This window comes from Orcinus orca, chromosome 2 (genome assembly GCF_937001465.1).
Source record: "Orcinus orca chromosome 2, mOrcOrc1.1, whole genome shotgun sequence".
NCBI classification, from domain to species: domain Eukaryota; kingdom Metazoa; phylum Chordata; class Mammalia; order Artiodactyla; family Delphinidae; genus Orcinus; species Orcinus orca.
In genome coordinates, this window is record NC_064560.1 from 169,463,497 (window position 1) to 169,486,152 (window position 22,656).

Consider the following 22,656-nt stretch of genomic DNA (forward strand, 5'->3'; position numbering starts at 1 on the left):
CTGCAAGTCTCCAGTGGGTCCCGAGAGGCAGCTGCTGGGCCGCCTCACTCAAGAAGCGCGTGTCGCACTGGCCTTGTACCGAGGACATTTCTGAGAGCAGACGGATGTGTCCTTGGGGCGAGGGTCAGGGGATACCCAGTCGTCTTTTGTGGGACATTAAATTGCCTGAACCAAACTGCGGCTTTGGGGAAGGTGTCTTTTTCCCTTTGGTGGCCGACAGGGTGCAGAGTAACACCACCCAGCCACTTCCAAAGACTTCAGGGTGGGAGCCAGCAGCTGGGTCCCCGGGCTAGCGTTTGGAGGGCCTGAGGTCTGACGAGGGTCCCCCAGGACACTAGAGAATGAGTCAAGGGCCGGAGTTGCTGGCCTCCGGGGTTGGGCTTTGGAACGGTAACTCTGGAGTTACCGTTCTGCGGTTTGGGGGAGGGGGTTAGGGTTTTTTTTTTTTTGTTTCTTTTCTTTTTTTTCTTTGCTTTGCGTTAGGATGCTCTGATCTGGCTTATTTTTGTTTTTGTTTTTGTTTTTGGGGTTTTTTTTTGCGATACGCTAGCCTCTCACTGTTGTGGCCTCTCCCGTTGCAGAGCACAGGCTCCGGACGCGCAGGCTCAGCGGCCATGGCTGACGGGCCCAGCCGCTCTGCAGCATGTGGGATCTTCCCGGACCAGGGCATGAACCCGTGTCCCCATCGACAGGCGGACTCTCAACCACTGCGCCACCAGGGAAGCCCTGATCTGACTTTTTTGATATGAACACAAAGTGCTAGATGCTCTTGTTGACTTCCAGCAAATGGGATGGGGGAAATATAGCAGTTCTTGGTAAATTCCTTTATAATAATAGTTTGATTTTTTTATTTCGAGAGAATCTTCTTTTCCAATGTATGCTTTTTTCCTTTTTGCCCGGGCGGCCCTGGAGGGACCGTTCCAAGAGGAGCCTGGCTGGAGAGAGGGCACTTGTGAAGCTTGCTCCTGACAAGCTTACACATCCTCCAGCGCCTGAAGCAGCTCTTGGCCTGGAGCGGGGAAGGCAGGAGGTGACCCAGTTGCATCGCATTTACTGAAGTGGGCTGGAAGCAGCAGATGGTGATAGCCATTTCCAGAATCTTGCTCTACACCGTCTCCCTAACTGATTCTTTCTTTCCATCCCCCTTGCCACTGGGTAGCCCAGATCCCTGTCAGCACCTCGGGTCTGGTTTTCTGCCAGTGCCTCTTAACGGTCCATTTTGCATTTATTCTCTTTCCCCTTAAGTCTCTTCTACCCACAATGGCCAGAATGGCTAGCTGAAAATACCATTTTTATGAAGTGACTTTCCTGCCCAAGCCTCCCAGGGTTCCTTCCGGCCCGTAGGACCGAGGGAGCCCGCCCCGTCCTCACACAGACATTCTGCTGCAGCCGCTTTGGTGTCTCCTCTGTCCCCTGCACATGCCTGGTCATTTTGCTCAAGGTGCTCTGCCTTCCTTCTCTCAGCCGTGAGCACAGATCACATCTGCCCTCCAAGGAGGTGCCCACGTCCTCTGCTCTGTGTGCAGAGTCCCCTCAGCTGCCCAGCTTGTACTTCTCCTCACCCTGTAGCCCGCTTGCCATCACTGGTCTTGGCAGTTAGGGGATGAGGCAGGCAGGGTCTGGTGCCTTCCTGTTTGTCCATCTTTTCTCCTCAACCAGAGCACTGGCTTCTGGAAGGGAGGAGCCAGATCAGGTTCTCTTGTAGCCTGGGGTGGCCCTGGGTCAGGCCTCTAAGGGCGTACTCGAGAAATACTTGTTGGATTAATCAATAAGAAATATTAACCAATAAGAAATATTGCAGTTTAAAAAGCTTAAACTGCAGTGTGAGGGATTTATTTATTTATTTTTAATATTTGTTTTTTTTAAATTTATTTATCTATTTGGTCGCGCCAGGTCTTAGGTGCAACCGCAGGCTTCTTAGTTGCAGCATGCATGCGGAATCTACTTCCCTGACCAGGGATCGAACCCAGGCCCCCCGCGTCAGGAGCACAGCGTCTTAACCACTGCGCCACCAAGGGAAGTCCTGTGAGGGATTTAGATTAGACTTAAGGAAGGCTTTCTAGACGGCAGTTAGATGTTTCAGATGTTTCGAAACGATGACTGGGGAAGGCTGTAGCAGTACTAGGTCTTATAACGTTTACGAAAAATAAGAGAAAATTCTCCTGCGAAATGCCGTCAGGGTATGTGGGGGCAGTAGTGGCAGCAGCAAAAGGGGATGAGGAAGAACACGGCCATGTCCGGTCGTAAGCCTCCTGTTTACAGAGGCTCTCTGCCTCTTCACTGCCCGCTTCTTGTCATCGGCTCAGGGCTTTCTTGGCTTTTCCCTCTTGTTACCCAGCCTTGGTGTGGCCGTAAGTGAATTGGATTCAAGGGGTGGGGAGAGAAGGGGAGAGGAGGCCGGTGGGGGGCAAAACCTGGCCAGGGCCAAAGCCTCAGAGCCATTTGCATGTTCTGGGCGTCCCCAACCAAACAGTGGCTTTGCCATCCTCTCCCCTGAAACGTGAGCTCTTCATCAGCCAGCAGCCAGGTGTGCAGCCGTTGGAAGGTGCTGGCATGCTCAAAGGAATGGAAACACCACTCTTCACCACTATCCCCGCATTTCCCCAAACTCAAGTTGGCCATCAGGGAAGTGGGAGGGCTTTGGTTTGCCAGAGATGTGTGGAACCATGGGTTTAGCTCGACAGTCAGAGCCTCTCAAAGGGCCTATTTGAGGAGTAGGTGTGACGTATTTTGCAGTAGAATGCATGCCTGCCAATCTAGAATAGGCTGTGCCCCAGGGGTGACCTTCCTCTGCTGTTCGGGCTGCTTTCGGAGCACACTTTCAGACTACTGCCTGCTCCCCCTGTCCCCAACCCCGTGCTCCCCTGTCGCCCCACGGGTGGGCTGGGGGGCACTGAGGGAAGGGAGTGGGAGACGGGAGAAACAAAGGAGTCAGGAGGAAAGGGGTAGTGGAGCCAGAGGAGCCTTTCGGTACCCATTTGGGTTGTAGACGTAGCATTGTTCACGTGGGTGCAGCCCTTTTTCCCTGCTCGCAACGGCCAGATTAGGTGCGTCCAGTGGGCCTCTGCTGCTCTGTTCATTCAAAGGCCGTTCTGTGGGTCTGGGAACTGATCCTTCTGCTTTGGGAACCCCTGGGCCTGAAGATGAGAGATGCTGGCTGGCAGGGCCGTGTCGGTTGTCTCCTGGTGACCGCAGGAGCTGGGATGGGGAGGATGGAGGGAGGGGGCAAAGGTGCTCTGTCAGGCGGGGCTGAAAGATTTGGGGAGACGGGGATATTGGTTCTCCTACTGTCACCTTCTGTTCACCCCACAAGGAGTTCTGAGCGATTGTGAGATGAGCCACATAAGACCAGACCAGCCTAGGGCAGCAGTTCTGAGACTTCTTGGATACATGGCACTCTTACATTAAGTCAAACCATATTTTAGTGTGTATAGGGGGACACACATTATGATGTACAAAGCGAGACTTTAGAAGTGATATGCTTCTCTGACATTCATGTTGCCACAAAGCTGTACCCTCTGCGCAAGCAAAAAAGGATACAGTTTTGTTGCAACATGAATGTTTACGTTTTTATCGTACTCTTCAAGCCAGTGACCCTTACTGGAAAGAGTGAGGTCTAAATAGTGTTTGGAGGAGTAGTATTTACTTATTGTGGGAGTCAGATGGCAATTGTGGGTTTGTAGTAATATTATTCTCCCATTGAAAACTATTCATTGTTGCCCTCTCCATAAAGACATTTTGATTATAGTTAGTAATTGTGGCACTGTTCTTTAACTTGAAACTTTTTGGAACTTAAATATTTTCCACTTCTTTTTGCCGTGGTTCTGGATGATACTGCTGTGAGTTGAAAATCACTGTACTATAAAATTAGAAAGAAATGCACTCACACAAATGGAAAATACAAAGAAAATGGGCAATTTCACAAAATATCCAAAGTTTACCTTTGTTTGCCGAACAGTCCCCAAGGGTCTTTAGTGAGAACATGTGAAACTCAGAATGCAGTTTGGACAACCCTGATTTAGTTGATAATAGAAGTAATAATATAGTAGTAGCTAAGATTTATCAAGAACTTTTAAGATACCAACCTACTTTTTTTTTTTTTGCGGTACGCAGGCCTCGCACTGCTGTGGCCTCTCCCGTTGCGGAGCACAGGCTCCGGACGCGCAGGCTCAGCGGCCATGGCTCACGGGCCCAGCCGCTCCGCGGCATGTGCGATCTTCCCGGACCGGGTCACGAACCCGTGTCCCCTGCATCGGCAGGCGGACTCTCAACCACTGCGCCACCAGGGAAGCCTACCAACCTACTCTTTTATTCTCAGTTCTACTTTTTATAGAACTGCTACATTTCCAGTCTTAACAGATGAGGAAACTGAGACTCATTGAGTATCTTGACCGAAGTCCACAGTCCAGGGACTGGATCCCGGGACTCAAAGTCTCTGCCTTTAACACCTGCATTTTCTGCCGGGTACAGAGCACTTTCCAAATAGAACCTTCTTTGCTGTGTCCTGTGAAAGGCTCAGATCTGGTTGCTATTACAAATGTCACAGCTGCCTGACAGTTGGGGTATTGAGTTAGTTTGTCATCCATCTTCCCCCCGACTCATAAAGAAGGACAACCCCCTTTCCCCACATCAGAAATAGAATGGCATTGACTCTGAACTTCACCTCCGTTATTTTCACCTGACTGTGTCAGAGAGCAGCTCCCCGAGAGAGACAGAGCAGCCCCCAATCCAGCTGGAGGAGCTGGGAAGATGGGACTGAGCTAGACCACAGGGGTGGGAAGTGTGGGGTACTGGGAAAAGTGCCTCTGGGGACCAGCTGTTGCGGCCTGTGAAGGATCCAGAGTCTTTGTTTAGTCCTACTCTTCCTCACTGCCCTCCTGTCCCATCCTTTTATAAGGGGGTGGGTGGGACGCAGTGAGACTGTGGTGACAGGGTATTAGAAGTCTACGTCTTCTTTACTCAGTTATCTGTGAGGACATAGCCACGTCAGATTGCATTTTTCGGATTGCTGAACATTTATGTAGACCAAGGTTAGATCAGGTAACTCTTGTGGGTCCTCAAACGGTTCTCTGGTCCTTGCTGGCTGTGACATTATGGAGTCATATCTGTGGGCTTGGATTCTGACTGTGTAACCTTGAGCAGCTGCTTAACTTCTCCGAGCCTCAGTTTCCTCACCTGCCAAGTAGGATGCGAAGTATTATCTCTTGGGTTGTCAGGGTCACTGAAAATAATTTACGCAAGATGCCTTGCACTGTGCCTCGCACATAGAAGTCAATACAACAGATGAGAACCCCCTCTCTCTTTTTCCCTGCAAGTTATTTCTGTTATGGCCCCATCCCCTCCAACTTTCCCTTAGAGTGCTTTGAAATTTTAGCTGTGCAATTAGGAGTTTTATAGCCTAGGTTAGATAAATATAGTCTTCTTTTTTGGAACTTCCACACTAAAATATAGGGTTTTTAGGCAGTTTTCTGGTGGATACTGAGACCCCAACAGATTTACATCTGGCATGGAGAATCTATTTAAAGTAAAGATGCTTCGACTTTAAGCATCTTCTTCAGAAATGTTTTTTAAATGCGTTAAGACTTGGGAGGACACACTCTATTCAGGTAAAAAGGGGCAGTTGGGAAATTGTCTTTTTCTGCTTTCCCTACGAAGAACAGTTTCCTCAAGTGCTCCAGCACGTTACCTTAGCCCTGTCTTTTTGGAGACCAGGCTGGGAGGCAGTCCCCCCTGGATCTTGACACTGTCTGACCCTGAGCAACGTCAGGACTTGGTCTGGGGGCCTCATGAGTCCCTCTAATAGCCAGTTTTCTGGGCTCTCTTTAGGCCCGATCTGTTTCTCTGGATAAGCTCAGGAATGGCACTGTCTTCTGTGTGTGGGATCAGCCGTATTAGGGTTCAGACCAAGAAGAACCTTCCCCGAGGAGTCTGTTACGTATGGGTGGCATGTCCTACTTTGGCTTATTCCGACTCTGAAACCTGTGCCTGAGTCTCGACTCTGTAGGGCTTGGGGGTACCTAGGATCTAGAAGAACATTATCTGTATGTGAACTGTGAGCAGGAGGGTTGTGGAGACTCAGCACAGCCCTCGAGGGCAGGGACCATGTCACTGTGGCCCTCACTGCACCCAGTGCCCAGCACCAAGCCGGGTCCATAGAAAGGTTAGTAAATATTTATCCCATGAATGAATGCGGCAATTTGTGGAGCCAGCATACAGAACTACTTTGCAAGTTTTGATTCATTTTGCAAGGAAGGAAATGCAAGGACATTTTTGTTCTAAAAGGCATCTTGCAGGAATGATGGGAGAGCAGATGGCCCTCTCTTTCCCTCCCATACCTGAAGCCACAGCTGCTTGTCCCCCCAAGGCCTCATTTTTAGCCATGGATTTTCACTCCTCCCCCATCCCCACAGATGACAGCATACTCACCACCCGTCATCACCCTGCAGTGTGATGGTTGATGCCAGCTACGTGTGTGCCTTTGGAAGGCTGCTGAAGGCTGCTGGCAAACCCTGTCACTGCATCACTTTGGACTGGAAGATTAGAGTTCATTCCGATGGGTGAGATTCAGTGTTCCTTCAGTCGGGAAGGCTGGAGACTGGCTGGGCCACCTGAGCTGAAGCAGGAGATGACGTGGTGACAAGGCTGTTGCCTGGAGGGATGCTGCTCTGGGATCATCCGGCCCAGCATGACTCCCCGTGGAAAGGATGCTGAGTTGTTCTGTGTCTTCTTTACGAGAGCTGTGTGTGTGGTGCAGGACAGGAAATCTGATCAGACGCCAGGAGATAAAGAAGCCCAGAGGAAGGCACCCTGCCCTCCCACTCCCAGCTAGGGCAAGTTTCTCCCAGTGCCTGGCCTGGGTGGACCTCTGGCTCTCAGGCTTTGATGATCCTGAGGTGACACCAGAGCTTGGGCTAGAGTTTTGAAGGCAACTTTGCTTAAGGGGCAGGCCTGGGTCAGTGGAGTTTTGTGTGTGCTTCCCTTTCAAACTCCCTTGAAGCAAGCATATTGTAGGAACCTTGGAAAATAAAGAAAAGTGAAAAGGAAAATACCAATCAAACACATCTATATTCCCAGCATTCGGAGATAGCCACTGTTAACATTTTGGTGTATTTCCTTCTATCTTTTGTCCTCTCTCTTTCTCTCTGTCTCTCTGGAGTGGAAGGAAGATATACCTAAGTACACTTGTGTACATGTATGTATTATGTATATGCATGTATGTATGTATATATACATGCACGTTTATCTATCTCTCTAGTATTATCTGTCTGCACACACATATATATGTTTGATATTCTACTTTGGTTTTATTTCACTTTATATTGTGAGCATTTCCTTGGCCTTGAGACCGCCCTTGGGGCCTGGATTAACAGTCTTTAGTGCGCAGTCTTTGTGGGCACTGTACCTCACAGCACAAAGGAGGAGTCCCATTCCCTGGGAGTGGGCGGGCTTGCTCTGTGGGCCCTGCAGGCTCTGCTGAGTAAATCTAGCCTGCCCCTTGCTGCCTCGTTTCCACAGGATTGCTTACCTGATGGGATCTGCTAAGTACAAAGGTAGATGTCCTCTCAATCAGGTCACCTCATCCAACATTTGAGGGAGATCTGAACTTAAGGGTTATAAATGTCTGGACTAAAAGAAAAAGGTCCTCACAAGTCAAATACAAGTTTTTATCCTTAAAAGAAAGACTTTCTCTGTGCCCGAGACCTAAAAGGGTTGGAAAACGGAAGAACCATTCTTTCGGTCTCTCTCTCTCAGGAATGGGCTTGTTCTGGGTTTCCACTCAAGACCATCCCTGCCTGTAGAATTTGACATGGTTTTATTGACTTTTCCTTGGCCCAGTTTGGGCAGGATTTCTCTCCTGCCCAGAACAGCCTCAGACTTGTGTGAAGTAAGATGTGAGGCCGGGCTCTGGACAGCAGTAATTAATCCTTGTCTGAGCTACGCAGTGGGGATTTTCAGCCCGAGACAATGTGACAGCATCAGGTTTAACGTGGCACATGGCAGTCCCACATGGGCCCACCTCTTTCTTCTCTTTTGTCTGTGAGTGACTTTAAAGGCATTGGGTGTGTGCGTCTATGCTTGTGCGTTTGGTGTTTGGTGATCTGGAGGCCAGCATACTGCAGCAGGATCTCAAGATGACAGTGGAAAGAGCAATAAAAGGAAACACACAGTTTAAGCACACACAGCCCCGACATAATTCGATGACATAGCAAGACTGGGATTTCCTCTTCTGTTTGTTTTAGTCTGTACTTGCTCAGCTCTCATCCCCAGGGCTTAGTGCTGTAAGGGAGTGGATTTCCTCAAGTGCTGTGGATAAAACGTTTCTTCCTCTGTTATCTCCCTTGTCAATATAAATTGCTCCACTGTGTAAGTAGAGACGAAGATGCGCCTGTGTGTATATGCCACAGTATCTGGCCCAAGCGAAATGGGCATTAAAATGACATTTTCCTCCGCGATAATCCCGTGACATTGAAAGTATACCAGTTTCTCCATTTAGTTATCGTGGAGCCATGGAATAATTCCCAGGGGCTGGGAGGGTGTAATACTCCTGCCTCTCCTTCCCGTTATGTTTATACTTTGTGTGGAAGCCTTTTATCTTGGGTGGGCTGTGGTGAGGCTCTTTGGGGCCCTTTTGTGGTGATAAGGGGAGCAGTAAGTGGAAAAGGCTGGAGGACTCACTGCAGAATAGGCAAGTGGACAAATATCTTCTAAGGGCAGAAAACTAACAGCAGCAGCATCAAGAATCCCAAGTGGCGGATGGTGAGGGCTAAAGGTGGCCCTCTAGCAAGATGAGGAAGGGAACACGGCCAAGACGAGGGTCTGTTTTTCAGGTTAAGGGGTTCAGTCCCGAAGGGGGCTTTGGGGCCTCTCCACCACACAGGATGCTGCGGGCTCTCGGTGTGAGGGGTGTGGACAGGAAGCATGCTGGTTGGGGATCTCACCTGCACAACTCACCCATTGTCAGGGGGAGGGGACCAGATCGTGACCTCTCTGGGTGCAGGAGTGTCTGATCGTGACCTCTCTGGGTGCTGTGGGGTTCAGTAAACAGTGTCCATTCCCCTCCTATGGGGAACATTTGGTGGTGTTGAAGGACTTACAGCTGACAGCACAGAGCAAATCCACAAGGAGAGGAAAACAAAGACTTCCAGAGTCATTGTTTTTGCACGTAACTTAGCTAGCAGCTTTCTCCCCTAATGTTCTTCACTCTGCACTCTCGAACCAGAGGTGGTAATTGCGCCCCGCAAAAGATTACTTGCTAAGGGCTCTTAGTAAGTGTGCGAGTGTGTGCACACACATGTGCGTGTGTCCGTACAGTGGACACACTCAGGTCTTAGCTCACGAACAGGTTCAGCTGCCCAGCCCTTTCATTTGGGGGACTACCCGACTCCCACCCCTCTGTTCTGGGCTGCGTGTTAGTCACTTTATTTTAGCCACATAATGAGGTACTGAGGCATTTTGTTGACCAGCCTGGGAGCCTGACAACCATATCCAGTGTTGCCATTTTGGAAACTGGATTTCTGGATGCTCAGCTGGCCTTTGCAAATTCTCCTTAAGTTCAGGCTGCTTGTTTTGACTTCTGCAGCCTGCTAAGTGGGCCTGCACTCCTTCTAGCGTCTTTCTTAGAACTGGTATTTCCAGGTCTCTTCTGTCTGTTGAGGACAAAATGGTGACACATTGACCTTTACTCCCAAGTTGCAATGACTACAAGACCCTCATCTACTCAAACGGCAATTCCTCTCAGTCCCTTCTTTGGGGTGCTTTACATATTTCCACAAACTAGTCATAATTTTACCCTTTGCCCAGAGGAACCTCATTGCTGGCAGTGCCCATAATGAGAACGCCCGAGTCTGTGGCAGTGGAACTATCTCCAGCAGCTGCCAGAGCTGTTGGTTCAGTTGCCAGAGCAGGGCTGGGTTTCAGGCAGAGATGGGGAAAGGTCCTGCCTCATTTCTGGGTCTCTTTGTCACCTAGGCCCTGAACTAGCTCTGTGTATGCCTAGAATCTCTCAAAGTGACCTGGAACCTCTTGAACACACCCTTTTCAGATTCTGCGTCTCCTACTTTTCCCAGAATCTCACCCAGCCTCCTGTGAAAACAGTTCTGTTTGTGGACCTTGTCCTTCCAGCCAGAGGGTCTCAGTCACTGCCCAGCACCCAGCTGGATCAGGACCAAGCCCAGTCATCTCTCACCATAGTCATTACCCCCAATCCTGACCAGTCTCCTTACTCATTCCCCTGGTTATAAACCAAATGTCACACATCACAAGGCATAAAATGCTACTAGTGAGGGTGGGACTGAGGATGGTGGGGCAGGGCCAGGATGTGCAGGGGTCGTGTCTGGGCCCCATCGCCACTAGCCAGGATGCTCAGTGATGTGTGAGATAGTTCCGTTCTTAGTAATACCTGCTGGAAACTTGAAGCATGTCCCTGGGCAGAGCCTGTGGGAGTGTCCAAGGATAACCTTGTAAGGAACCACTAGCCTTGGTGGAATAAATTGCTCTTGCCAGGTAGAGAGATAGTGCTAATTTAGCAAACGCTGACTGCCAGACGTGTGTGTCATTGAGATGAATTGGCACTTAGAGCAAAACAGGTACTTAGGAACACCTTCGCTGTCCTCTTTGCTTTGCATCCCAAGTCTGAGTTCTCTTGTAATCCACCATCTCTTGGATGTACCCTGAGTACAAGACCACTTTGTTGTTCCTTGTTAATATCATCAACGTAACCTTTATTTTTTTCCGGGGCTAATGGGCTGAGAGAACTGAAAAAAAAAAATCTGGGTCCTGGAGAGCACTCTGTTTATTTGATTTGGAGAGCAAGGTGTTTTTATTTACACTGGTGGCAGAGTTTGAGGGATGCGGGGTGGGGGGATGGGCCAGTGACTTTCTCTATGCCCTCGCTTCCTGAGTTCCATTGGCTAGAATTTAGTGACTGGGGTCTTGCAAGCGGGAAACAAAAATAAATGCTTTGTGCCTCTGATCAGAAGGCTTGTCGCCCTGTCGGTGAGAGGAGGGCTAAAACCTAAACGGTTTTTAAGCTAAGGGATTCCGCTCGTTCAAAGAAATGTTTTCATCTCTACCTGTTCTCCGTGTCTCCTTCTTCCTTGCCGACACGTGTGCTTGTGGCATCCCCCTGCCCCGACCCCCCGGCCTTTCCCTTCCTAGCCTCGCGGAAGTCCCTCCGGGCTGTGATGGAGAACACAGAGCATCTCCACCGGGCCGCAATCCCACTCCCCACAGACAGCTGTTTGGTTCTTGGTGCTTTTATCTCACCCAGTTGTCTCACTCAGCCACTTCCTTGGCTCATGTAGGCCCCCTCTTCTCGAAATTCCTCCTGCCTTTATGTTCAGCTATAGTAACCCCCTAATCAGTCTCTCTGTTGTCTTTCACATCCCTGCCAGAGGTTTCTAAAGCTCACGTCTGATCTTGTCTTTTACTTTTTTCACTGGCTTCCAATTCTTTAAGGAAACAAAAGGCAAATGGGAGTTTTAAGACCCTCCATGATCTCACCCCAAACCTGGCCCTAAAGCCTTATGGCTTCCATAAATGGTCATTTCAAAACTATCTTTCGAATTTGCTTCTTTACTTTTGTGTACCTGTTGCTGTTGCTTAGAATGCCCTTAACAACCCTTCCTGCTTGTCGAAATCCTTTACCACCCAGTCACGGCCCCTTTTCTGAGAAATCCTCCTGCATCCTTGCAGTCTGCATTAACCTCTCGCTCTGACCCCTCAGAACATGGGGCCAGCTGCTCTGTCCCCAACACTCAGCATAGGTGCTCAGTCATTCTTTGCTGAATGGATGCCTCTTTTTCCTTCCTCTCCTCTCTCTCTTAAAGAGTTAGCCATCTTACATCTTGGACTTCCTGGCATCCCATTTTCAAATAGTCTATCCTTTTGTCTGTTTGTGACTTAGGCTTTGATTCCTGGTTGCTGGTTTTGAAAATGATGTCCTGATGGAGTTAGCTGTACACATGTCCGTCTTGGCAACCGGATCCACTTTTGGGGGCAGGGCCTTTGCTCTTGTTTATTTTCATAACCCCCAATGCACCTAGCCTGATGCCTGGTCATTGAAGGGGGTGGGAGGAGAAATCTCCAGAAACCTCTTTGTGTACCTATGGGAGGTCTGATGTTTTTCTTTAGTTTTGTGCTTTTCTCTTTTTTGTTTATTGAGATACGATTTATACACAGTACACTTCACCTTTTTTTTTTTTTTTTGCGGTACGCGGGCCTCTCACTGTCGTGGCCTCTCCCGTTGCGGAGCACAGGCTCCAGACGCGCAGGCTCAGCGGCCATGGCTCACGGGCCCAGCTGCTCCGCGGCATGTGGGATCCTCCCGGACCGGGGCACGAACCCGTGTCCCCTGCATCGGCAGGCGGACCCTCAACCACTGCGCCACCAGGGAAGCCCCACTTCACCTTTTTAAGGTGTACACTTTGATGGTTTTTAACAAATTTTTGTAGTTCCATCACCACCATCATACTCAAGATAGAGACTACTGCCACCTCTCCCATTCTCTCATACTTCTCCCCCTACCTCCAATCCCCGGCAATCACAGACCTGATTTCTATCCGTATAGTTTTGCCTTTTCCAGATTGTCACATAAATGGACCCAGACAGTATGTAGCTTTTTGAGTCTGGCTCCTTTCACTTGGAAGAATGCTTCATATTTTGGAAATCTGATGACCTGGGCCCTAACCCACACTTGATCTGTGCCCGCCTTTCTAATAGGCTGGCATGGGGCATGGTTTGGGGGTGTGGACAGGGTCTGTGTGAGTTAGAAGCTTTACCTTTGCAGCCTTGTTAGTGCCTCTTTCCATCCAGGGTCCCAGCTGCTATGTCAAACCCACTGACCCTCCCCCACCCCTCCCCCACAACGGCACCTGATGTAAGACAGCCTTGTCCCCTGGGTCCTGCTCCATCATTCCTGTACTGTGGGGGGCGCAGTGGAGGAGGGAAACTGGGTGGACAGGCTGGGGTGACCACGAAATTCCTCCCTTGGGGAGGGGGTGGGGCTGGGGTGACAGGGGTCAGGCCTCTCCTGGCTAAAGCAACAGAAGTGGTTCCAGCTGCCAAACAGCTGGAGGGGGACGTCTGCTTTCCCTCAGCAGCGTGAAAAGCCCTTTAATCGGGCGTGCTGTTGTCAGGCCTCGCTCGTGGAGGTGTGGAGAAGAAGAGCAGACGCCGCTGATACTGCAGACCTCCCCTTCCCTTTGACCTCCCTTATCTCCCCTCCTCCATCTCCGGGAGCCCCACTCTGAGGCCGGCCCTGATCGAGGCCCTCCTTTGCACCTGTGTAAATGCCGTGGCTCTGGGGTCAGGGAAGGGTGAGAGCGAGCTGGCAGAAATGGGGATGTGGATTTTCAGGGCAGATGATGGATTAGATAGAGGGTGGGTGAGTGATGTTCTCATGTGAAACGGCTCCTTGTTCCCAAAGACGCGGTCCTTGGAGAAAAAGGCCAAAGTCTGGTTGTGAGGATGGTGAATCCGGTGACGGGAGGCGGACAGTGCCTGATTGGAGAGTGAGCGGCCGAGCTGCATGCAGCTAGACGTCTGGAACGTGGTTCTCGATTTTTTTTTTTTTTTTTTTTTTGCGGTACGCGGGCCTCTCACTGCTTTGGCCTCTCCCGTTGCGGAGCACAAGCTCCGGACGCGCAGGCTCAGTGGCCATGGCTCACGGGCACAGCCGCTCCGCGGCATGTGGGATCTTCCCGGACCGGGGCACGAACCCGTGTCCCCTGCATCGGCAGGCGGACTCTCAACCACTGCACCACCAGGGAAGCCCCTGGTTCTCGACTTTTTGTTCCAGGCACTGCTATTCCCCCTTTCAAGAGCAGACGTACCTCCCAGAAACGCTATTTAGTGCCTGAGGTCTAAAAACTTGAGCTGGACTTGGACTTACAAACATAACGGGGAAAAAAAAATCCCTCTTTGTGGAAAGCTCCCTTTGCTTGCCGAGTCCTCCTCCTCTGCTGTCCACCAGAGGGGCCGCCGCTAAGACCCCAGCCACTGATGCCAGAGCTAACAACAGACAGCCCCCAGCTCCACCCTCTGGGGCTCAGCGCTCGCCATCCTGCCTTGAAGGAGGCAGTGAGGTGTAGCAGAAAGAATCTGGGCCACTGAGTCAGACTGAGAGGCGTGGTCTACCACTTACTAGCTCAACCTGGCCAAGCCTCAGTTTACTCTTCATTTATTCACTCAATAGATATTTATTGCATCTATTGGGCGAGGCCCCTGCTGGGCACTGGGGATCCAGAAGGGTGACACCCAGCAGATTGTGGTTCCTGCCTGCAGGGAGCTTTCAGCTTAGTGGGGAGGAGGGGCAAGGAACATATAATTAAATAGTTGGTTATTTAATTACAATCGTGACCCAGGCCACAGTGGAAAGTGCAGGGTGTGTGGAGGCTTATCACAGGGTCCTGACTTAGCAGAGAAGTCAGATGCCCTGAGGAAGCAGCATCTGCACTGAGATTGAAGGATGAATAGGAGTTTATGAGGTGGAAGCACAGTCCAGGGAAAAGGGCCCACACGTGCCAAATCCCGAGGCAGGAAGGAACAGCACGAGGGGGCCAAGGATTTCCACCCAGTTTGGGGGGCTGGCACTGGGGGCCTTGACCGTGCCCGTTACCTACTCAGCAGGCACACGGGGTAGGGCTCCTCCTTCTCTTCCTTCCAAGTAGACATTAGCAGATTGGGTTGGGACACTCACCATTATTTATAACATTGATTCTATGGAAAAAATAAATTCAGGGTGTCAAAAATATGATTAATAAATGAATCAGGCTGTTGTTCTTACTCAAGTACGTGCATATGGTAGCTCAGAAAAACCAGAGTGCTAATCACATTGGCTGTTAAATTGTCAGAGTTTCCTGCCTTAACATAACTCACTTCAGGCTTCGCAACCTTGGGCATCTCAGATGACTGCCAGACTTATGGGTGACATGACTTATCTGCAGGGTGGTGGAAAGCCTTCCAAGGCTTTGTGAGGAAAATTCTCAGGCTAAGGCCAGTTTCACTGGGAATGAATTCTAGGGACAATTACTGATGATATCTTATGATGATACTGTGGGTATATGGTTACTGTCTCAGCCGCTCAGCTACATTCTCTTCAGTGACTCAGGGATGTTTTTTTCCTTTCCTTAAATTCAAGGGGAAAATCCAATGGTTAATGTATGGCTTTCTTTATCTGATAGATTTTTCTTAAAAGAAAAAAAAAAGGGACCCAACAGCTTCCATTATTCTATGCATTTGAGAGTGTTAAGCTTTTGGCGGTGGTCGGACAAAGAATATCTCTTTTTATAGTAAGTGATAGAAAAAGGATATCTTTTAGGTAAGGTTTGATATTCACCCATTCATTCTTCAAACATGTATTGAACAACTGCATTGGATCAGGCACTGGGTTAGGCCCTGTGTATATAAAGAAGAATAAGACACAGTCTTTTCTAGACATGTACCTACATAAATGATAATGAAGTATATCAAGGGTTTTGATAGGCATATGAACACAAGGCAGCAGGAGCTCCAAGGAAGTTAACAGTAGTGTTTAAAACATGAAAGCATTTGCTTCTTAGGATGATGACTTCAGTGGCGGTGTGGAATTGGAACTTGGGAGAAAGTTTGGTGGCAAAAAGTCAAACATCTATACATGAGATTTAGGATTGAAAGAAGTCATCATGGATAATAGAAGAAAACCTGCTGGAGAGAGAGGCCCAGCCAGGCTCCCTGCCACTTCAGGCACTCCAACTAGGCACCAGTGCCTGAAGTCACAGTGTATGCTCCAGGCCCCAGCCATGCTCCCAGATGAATGCAGCCTGGTTGTTATCTCAGCTGAAACCATGTGGATCAGAAGAACCTCCCAGCTGAGCCCAGCCAACCCATAGAATTGGGAGAAACGATGAATAGTTTGAAGCCACTAAGTATGGGGGTGGTTTGTTTTCCAGCAATTGATGAGTGAAACAAAAAAGTTAAAAGCGAGTAGCCGAAGCTGTGTTACGAATGAATTTATTTTAAAAAAACCCCTCAAATTATTTGAGTTTGGCCTGTGATTTTTAGTCTGATATCATAAAGGGAATGCCACTGGCTCCTCCAACTTGTGGACCTCACACTTCCAAACCATTGCCCTGGTTGTAGAGTACAGTTCCTGCCCCCTCTTCTATACCTGGGAAAAATATAGATATAGGCATGTTTCCAGCAAGATGCCTTTTTAGAATTTTAGATGCTGGTGAAATCAGCATGGTACAGGTGGAAGTTAAGGCTGTGAAACCAACTCCCTATTATAAAGAATTGAACATCTCCTCCCAGATGGAACTTTAGGCTGCCTCTGTTGTTCCCTCTATTGTCATGGAAACTTGGCAGTCTGTCAAACCTAACACAGCTTGTGGTACTGGAATGGTCTCCCTGAACAAAAGCTGTGGCAGGGTTTACATTCTACTCTTCTGGAACCTGAGGGCAAGGATCAACGTGTGCGCATTTCAGACAGAAGGGACTGTAGGTCTAACATTGATTTCATTTACCCCCATCTCTTCTCTGGTGAACACAGCCCCCATCGGCAGCTTACTTTTCCAGTAGGAAGGATGGATTGTTTTTATGTATTTCAAGTGCTTGTCCTACTTTACAAATGTGAGCAGAACACAAAATGCTGTGTGTTTGCTTTGGAATCGCTCACTCCCCAAGGAGAGAGGGAGGGAATAGGAACCGTCTGCAAATGCACAATTGTCCCGGCCCCTTTTGTTTGGTTTCTGTATTACACAATCATACTTAACATAATTATTTTGTTTTTGTTGTCTTTTGGTGAGGAAGAAGGAAGGGAATGGATGTGAGGATTTTTATGAAAATACTATTTCCTCCCCAGAGGGAAATGGTTTAGCGTCTGCCTCGTCGGGGAGACAGCTTGCCTCTGCCCAGCACCAAAAATTTCCACCAACTCTGATTGCTCTTGAGCCCACAACAGACTTCTGTGGCCCGGGGGTTCAGTTCCAGCAGGGTGACTCAGACCCTTCAAGCTTTGTCTGTGGGCCGAGAGAAATGACCCAGTCATGGGAGGTCCTGGGTACTTGCAGCCTGTCCCTCTTGTCTCCAGAAGAGAAGAAAAATCTGTCTTTGTGACTGCAGGTGGACTGTGTTGAACTCCTGGGATGTTCTGCTGTTGAAACCCATAATAACGAATTCATGATTTCATGTCCAGTTTCCAAATGCAGATATTATCGCAGGATCTGCTTCTTGGTCCAGTCTGTCGTAGCTTGGCTCAACTAGGAGAAACTCCAGTGAGGGTGAGCCATTCTCTCCCCACCCCCCCGCCCCTCCCCACAATAGCTGTGCTCGTCAATCTGGCAGCCACTAGCCACATATGGCTATGCAAAGTTAAGTTAACTAAATGCAACCAAAGATTTAGTCCTTCAGTTGCATTAGCTACGATTTAGTGCTTCATAGCCACACGTGGCTTGTGGCTTCCACACTGGATGGCACAGATATAGAACATGTCCATCACTGCAGAAAGTTCTTTTGGACTCTGTGGCTTTATAGCATTGCTGAGTCCCAAGAATGAAATCTTCTCTTGGTCCTGTGGTATCCTGTTCCCTTGCTGCACGATCAGTGTCAGGTTGCTTGTTCTCTCCACCCTAGAGTGCAAGCTCGTTGAGGGCAGGACTATGCTGGCTGTGTTCTGCTTCCCATGCCTTGCATGCAGGGGGCATCGTAGTGCTTGCTTGTTAAGTATAAAAGTGGATCAGTGGATGGCTGAACAAGCAGTGTTTGTGGACCCAAGTAATGCCCTAGGGTCCCTGGAGGTTTGGGTGAACCTATTAGGGCATAGTCATTAATGGACAAAGAAGATGTGGTGTATATATATATATATATATATATATATATATACACATACATATATATAATGGAATACTACTCAGCCATAAAAAAGAATGAGATGTTGCCACTTGCAACAGCATGGATGGACTTGGAGGGTATTACACTTAGTGAAATAAGTCCGGCAGAGAAAGACAAATACTGTATGACATCACTTATATGTGGAATCTAAAAAATACAACAGACTAGTGAATATAACAAAAAAGAAACAGACTCACAGATATAGAGAACAAACTAGTGGTTACCAGTGGGGAGAGGGAGGGGGAGAGGGGTAAGATAGGGGTAAAGGATTAAGAGGTAAAGACAGCTATGTATAAAATAAATAAGCTGCACAATATAGCCTTATAAATAAGGCTATATTGTACAGCACAGGGAATATAGACAATATTTTGTGATAACTATAAATGGAGTATAATCTTTAAAAATTGTGTATCACTGATGGTACACCAGAAGCTTATTCAAAATGGTAAATCAACTATACCTCAAAAAAAAAAAAAAACAAACCTCCATTTTATAGAACTCATTGTCTTTTTTGGTTCCTAAAATAGATAAAAATTAGTCACCACAGATGATTGGAGATGGTCTTTAGCAACGGTCCTGGACTGTTTCAGAACTTTTTCCCTTGGCCTTGGGGGACAGTCATTTCTAGATGGACCCTTTTGGGAGCTCTTCTGAAGCTGGAAGGATCTCCATGTGTGGAGACAGGTGGGGCTTCTTCTGAAGCTGCCTTTAACCTGTCTGTCTCCACGCAGTGTTCCCCTAGTTATGAAGCTGGTCTCGGCAGAGCTGCCATGGCATCTCTGTTGGCCCAGGGCAAACCATTTCCAAACCAAATTTATGGCCTGTTCTTCAACACCACAGGGATGCCTGCAGCTCCCCTCTCCCATGAGCTGTGAAGAGACAACAGGGCAACCTCTTTGAGTTTGAAAAGAAACCGTGTCTTCCACAATTCCTCTTTTTTGAAGGTGAACAAAGCTGTATGAGGAGCTTCTCACAGTAGGTTTAAAGTGCCTGGAGGGCAGGGCTGTCTTATCTGGATCTTCAGCAGTTGGTGTCTCACATGGAGTAGGCTCTTGGTAAACAGTTTTTGACTTGGGAATCCAGTTGTTCGTTTGTTTGTTGTTTTTCCATTATAGTTTATTACAAGATATTGAATATAGTTCCCTGTGCTATACAGTAGGACCTTGTTTTTTTACTTTTTATATAGTAGTTCGTATCTGCTATCCCAAACTGAATCCAATTTTGCCATTGGGCCAGAGTTTCCGTTTGCAGTGTTACTCTGTAATAATTCAAGGCAGTTCAGTGTAGTGGTTAGGAGCATGGCTCTGGAGCCAGGCCCTGGGTGTCAAGTTCAGCACTGACGCACACTTAGCGTACCCTGCCTCATAGGGCTATTGGGAAGGTTAAATTAGTTAACGTATCGTAAGTGAGGTATGATTATCAGCACTTACTATTATCACTCTTCAGACTTAAGGTGTGGCAACCAGATCCCTCTGTGACCAAGGATGAGTTCCTTGATTTTCCCAGGTGTTAGAAGATACGGATATTTCTCTCCTTGTGTGATCGTGAGAACAAAGGGCATGCTGTTCCCTGGCTCCTGGGGATTGACATGGCAAAATAACTAACAAATAGGTCTTAAAAGCAGGGTCTGACTTCATGTAAGTAGCCCTGACTTCCACGGACCAGGAGAGAGTAGCGTGACAGCAGTGTTTGATCTGTTCTTGGACAACTTTGAGGCTACTGGTTGGCCTGCAAGCCAGAGTGTGAGAACACTGATCCCAGCCTCTGGCCGGCGCCTGCTGCTCACCAGGCAGAACTACAGAGCCAGGTCTGGCTGCATTTCTAGGCTGCAGACAGATGAGGAATGAGTCTGAGGGAAGAAGAGAGACTTCTAGTCCAGCTTTGCTGGTTGCAGCCACCTGGGTCCTGTGCGCATCCAGATGCCCACAGCCAGGGCTTCCAAGCCTACATCATTCAGCTGGACCTTTGGGTCCCAAGTTTTCCCTGGTGCCCAGTGGGTCGGAGGCTTAGAGGGCTGTAGTGGCAGAGGGGCCTGGGTTGGGGATGGAGAGAGAAGAGACCCACCTCTCAGCCTCAGAGAAACTTATGTTCTGAAGTGGAGCTAGGGCAAGAAGCTGTGGCCCACCTCTGCCCACCATGTAATGTGAGAGGGAGGGGAAAAGCTTAGAAAGGGAGATGGGGGGTGGGGTAGGGGAGTGGCCCAGTGATCCCCGGGGGTGGCAGGAGCCTGGGAGACCAGGCCTGTCACGTCACACCAGCTGGTTTGGAGGTAGATGCTGTGTGGGAAAGGCTGCTTCAGGGATGCGTTCATCCCACAAATAATCAAGTACTCCAGCATTGTGCTGGATGCTGGAGATGTATTCACAGACAGAAGAGACAGAATCCTTGTCTTCTTGGAGCTCAGAGTGGGGGATTCCATTGCTAATCAAATCACACAAATCAATTCATCATCAAACTGTGTTACGAGCCCTGAAGGAAAAGTGTGGGGTGGGTGAGAGGTTATTAGAGGGAGACCTGTCCTCACCTGTGAGAGTCAGGGAGAACGTCCCAGATGAACCCAAATCTGAGTAGGGGTGGGAGGAAAGGGAGAAGGAACAGTGTGTCTAAAGGCCCAGGGGTAGGAGCAAATGTAGCCCATTTGGGAACTGGAAAGTAGGCCAGTGTGCCCGACCAGCAGGGAGCAAGGTGGGGACAGAACAGGAAGAGCTGAGGCCAGAGAAGGGGCCCCAGTGTCAGATCTGCCAGGCCAGGAGACCATGTGAAGGTCCCCAGGGACAGAGGGGCACACTCAAGGGTTTTAAGCAGGGGCAGCCTGAGGGAAGTTGATCCTGTGCAGGGGTGAGTTGTGGATTGTATTGTCCAGTTATTGTTTTCCAGCTGTATTCTGCAGTTGTTAACAGAGGTTCACTGGGAAAGGGGTTCATGGTCAAATAAGTTTGGGAGATACATAATCACATATGCTCTTGATCTGGTTATCTATTGCTGTGTAACAAACCACTCGAAACTTAATGCCTTGCTGTACACCTGAAACATTATAAATCAACTGTACTTCAATAGAAAAAAAATTTTTTAACTTAATGGCTTAAAACAACAACTTATTAACTCTCACGGTTCTGGCGAGTTGACTGGGCTCAGCTGGGCGGGTCTTGCTCAGGGTCTCTCAAGCAGTTACTCCTTTTCATCTCTGTTAGTTGCAGTCAGATGATTGCTGAGGTTAGACTCATCTGAAGGCTTCCTCACTCACATGTCTCTGTGCCCGTGTTGGTTGGGCATTTCTCTCTCCACTTGGTTTCGCCTCATGTTAGCTTGGGCTTCCTCCTAGCATGGCAGTCTCAGTGTTGTTGGGCTTCTTACATGGTGGCTGGTTTCCCCCAGAGTGAGTGTTGCAAGAGGCCCGGGAAGAAACTGCAAGGCTTCATGTAACCTTGCTCAAAAGTCCCAGAACATCACTGCCACAGCATTTTATTGGTCAAGCAAGTTACTGAGGCTGGCGCAGATTCAAAGGAGGGGAATTAGACTCCACAGCTCAACAGGAAGAGTAGCAAATACTTTGCAGTATCTTTGGTATCTTGGTATCTTGATATCTTTGGTATCTTTAATCTGCTCTACCTCTTGGAGATTCATAATGCGTACGAATGTACCAAAGGCGTCTGGGAAGTTCTGCAGTAAAGAAAACTGTTTAACTCCACATTTCACAATCTGATGATGATGATATATTAAATCAGGAAATTCCTTTCTCATAGAAAATTGCTTAACTTGTATTCTGCCAGAGAGCAGTGGGCAGAATGGAAAGGTGATAGATCTGGGGGCTCAGTACTACTTTCTAATCAATAAAACTTTCCAGAGATGGAAAGTAGAGATTGCTAGCGAGTTCCTGGTTTGGGGAGGTACCCAAATAGAGCCAAGTGCAGAGACCATCAGCATGGACCAGGAGACCAACTGTCCCAATGGTGAAAGCTTGGATTTGACCTCTGACCAATCTAGGTTCAAATTCACCACTTAGAGCTGTGTAAAACCCGGCAAGTTACCTCTCTCTAGCCTTCAGTTGCCTTATCTACAAAATAGGTAGTTCCTATTCCATAGGGTTGTGAGGATTAATGAGATCCTGTATGTGAATTACTGAGCACAGGATGCCTTCCTTGGTTAGAGTTTGTGGCTGCTAGTTTCCTACCACTTCTAGGGCTTAATAACTTTCGGTTTATTCTGGACTTGCTTCCCCAGGGCAAACTAGTATTGTAAGTCATAGACTCATCCTTACTTTTCTTGCAAAAGTAACCTCTGTACCCTTTCACTTTTTTTCCAACCTAGTTTCTCATAAGTGACCGTGACCCTCAGTGCAACCTCCACTGCTCCAGGACTCAACCCAAACCTATCTGTGCCTCTGACGGCAGGTCCTACGAGTCCATGTGTGAGTACCAGCGAGCCAAGTGCAGAGACCCAACCCTGGGTGTGGTACATCGAGGTAGATGCAAAGGTGAGTGTGCACGTGCCCAGCAGAGGAGAGATACCTGAGCACCATGCTCCCTGCATGGGGCACTCCCCATAGGGAGAGCTCAGAATGAGTCTATATTCATTTCACTTGCCAACCTCTCCCCATGTCCCTTCCACCGGGCAATGTGGGAAGGAGGACTGGCCCAGTGAAGGATGAGTACTTTTCTGGCTTTTAAACACCGCCACCAGGGCTTAGAGAGATGTGCTATTTGGCTAGTGCTTTTATTTTTTATTATTATTATTTTTTTTGTAGAGGTGCTTAAAATGGCAAGACATTGTGGCTGGCTCCTAAATAAG

The 22,656-nt window shown here is 48.6% G+C and overlaps 1 protein-coding gene across 4 annotated transcripts in view; it reads left to right on the forward strand.

Annotated features, from left to right (window-relative positions):
- SMOC1 (SPARC related modular calcium binding 1) overlaps positions 1-22,656 on the forward strand; it is a 156,945-nt gene that overhangs the window by 43,959 nt on the left and 90,330 nt on the right. For all 4 annotated transcript variants that reach the window (XM_033422261.2, XM_033422270.2, XM_012535016.3 and 1 more), the window contains exon 2: positions 22,177-22,342. In XM_033422261.2, the coding sequence (XP_033278152.1) occupies positions 22,177-22,342 (166 nt within the window). The remainder of the gene's footprint in view (positions 1-22,176; positions 22,343-22,656) is intronic.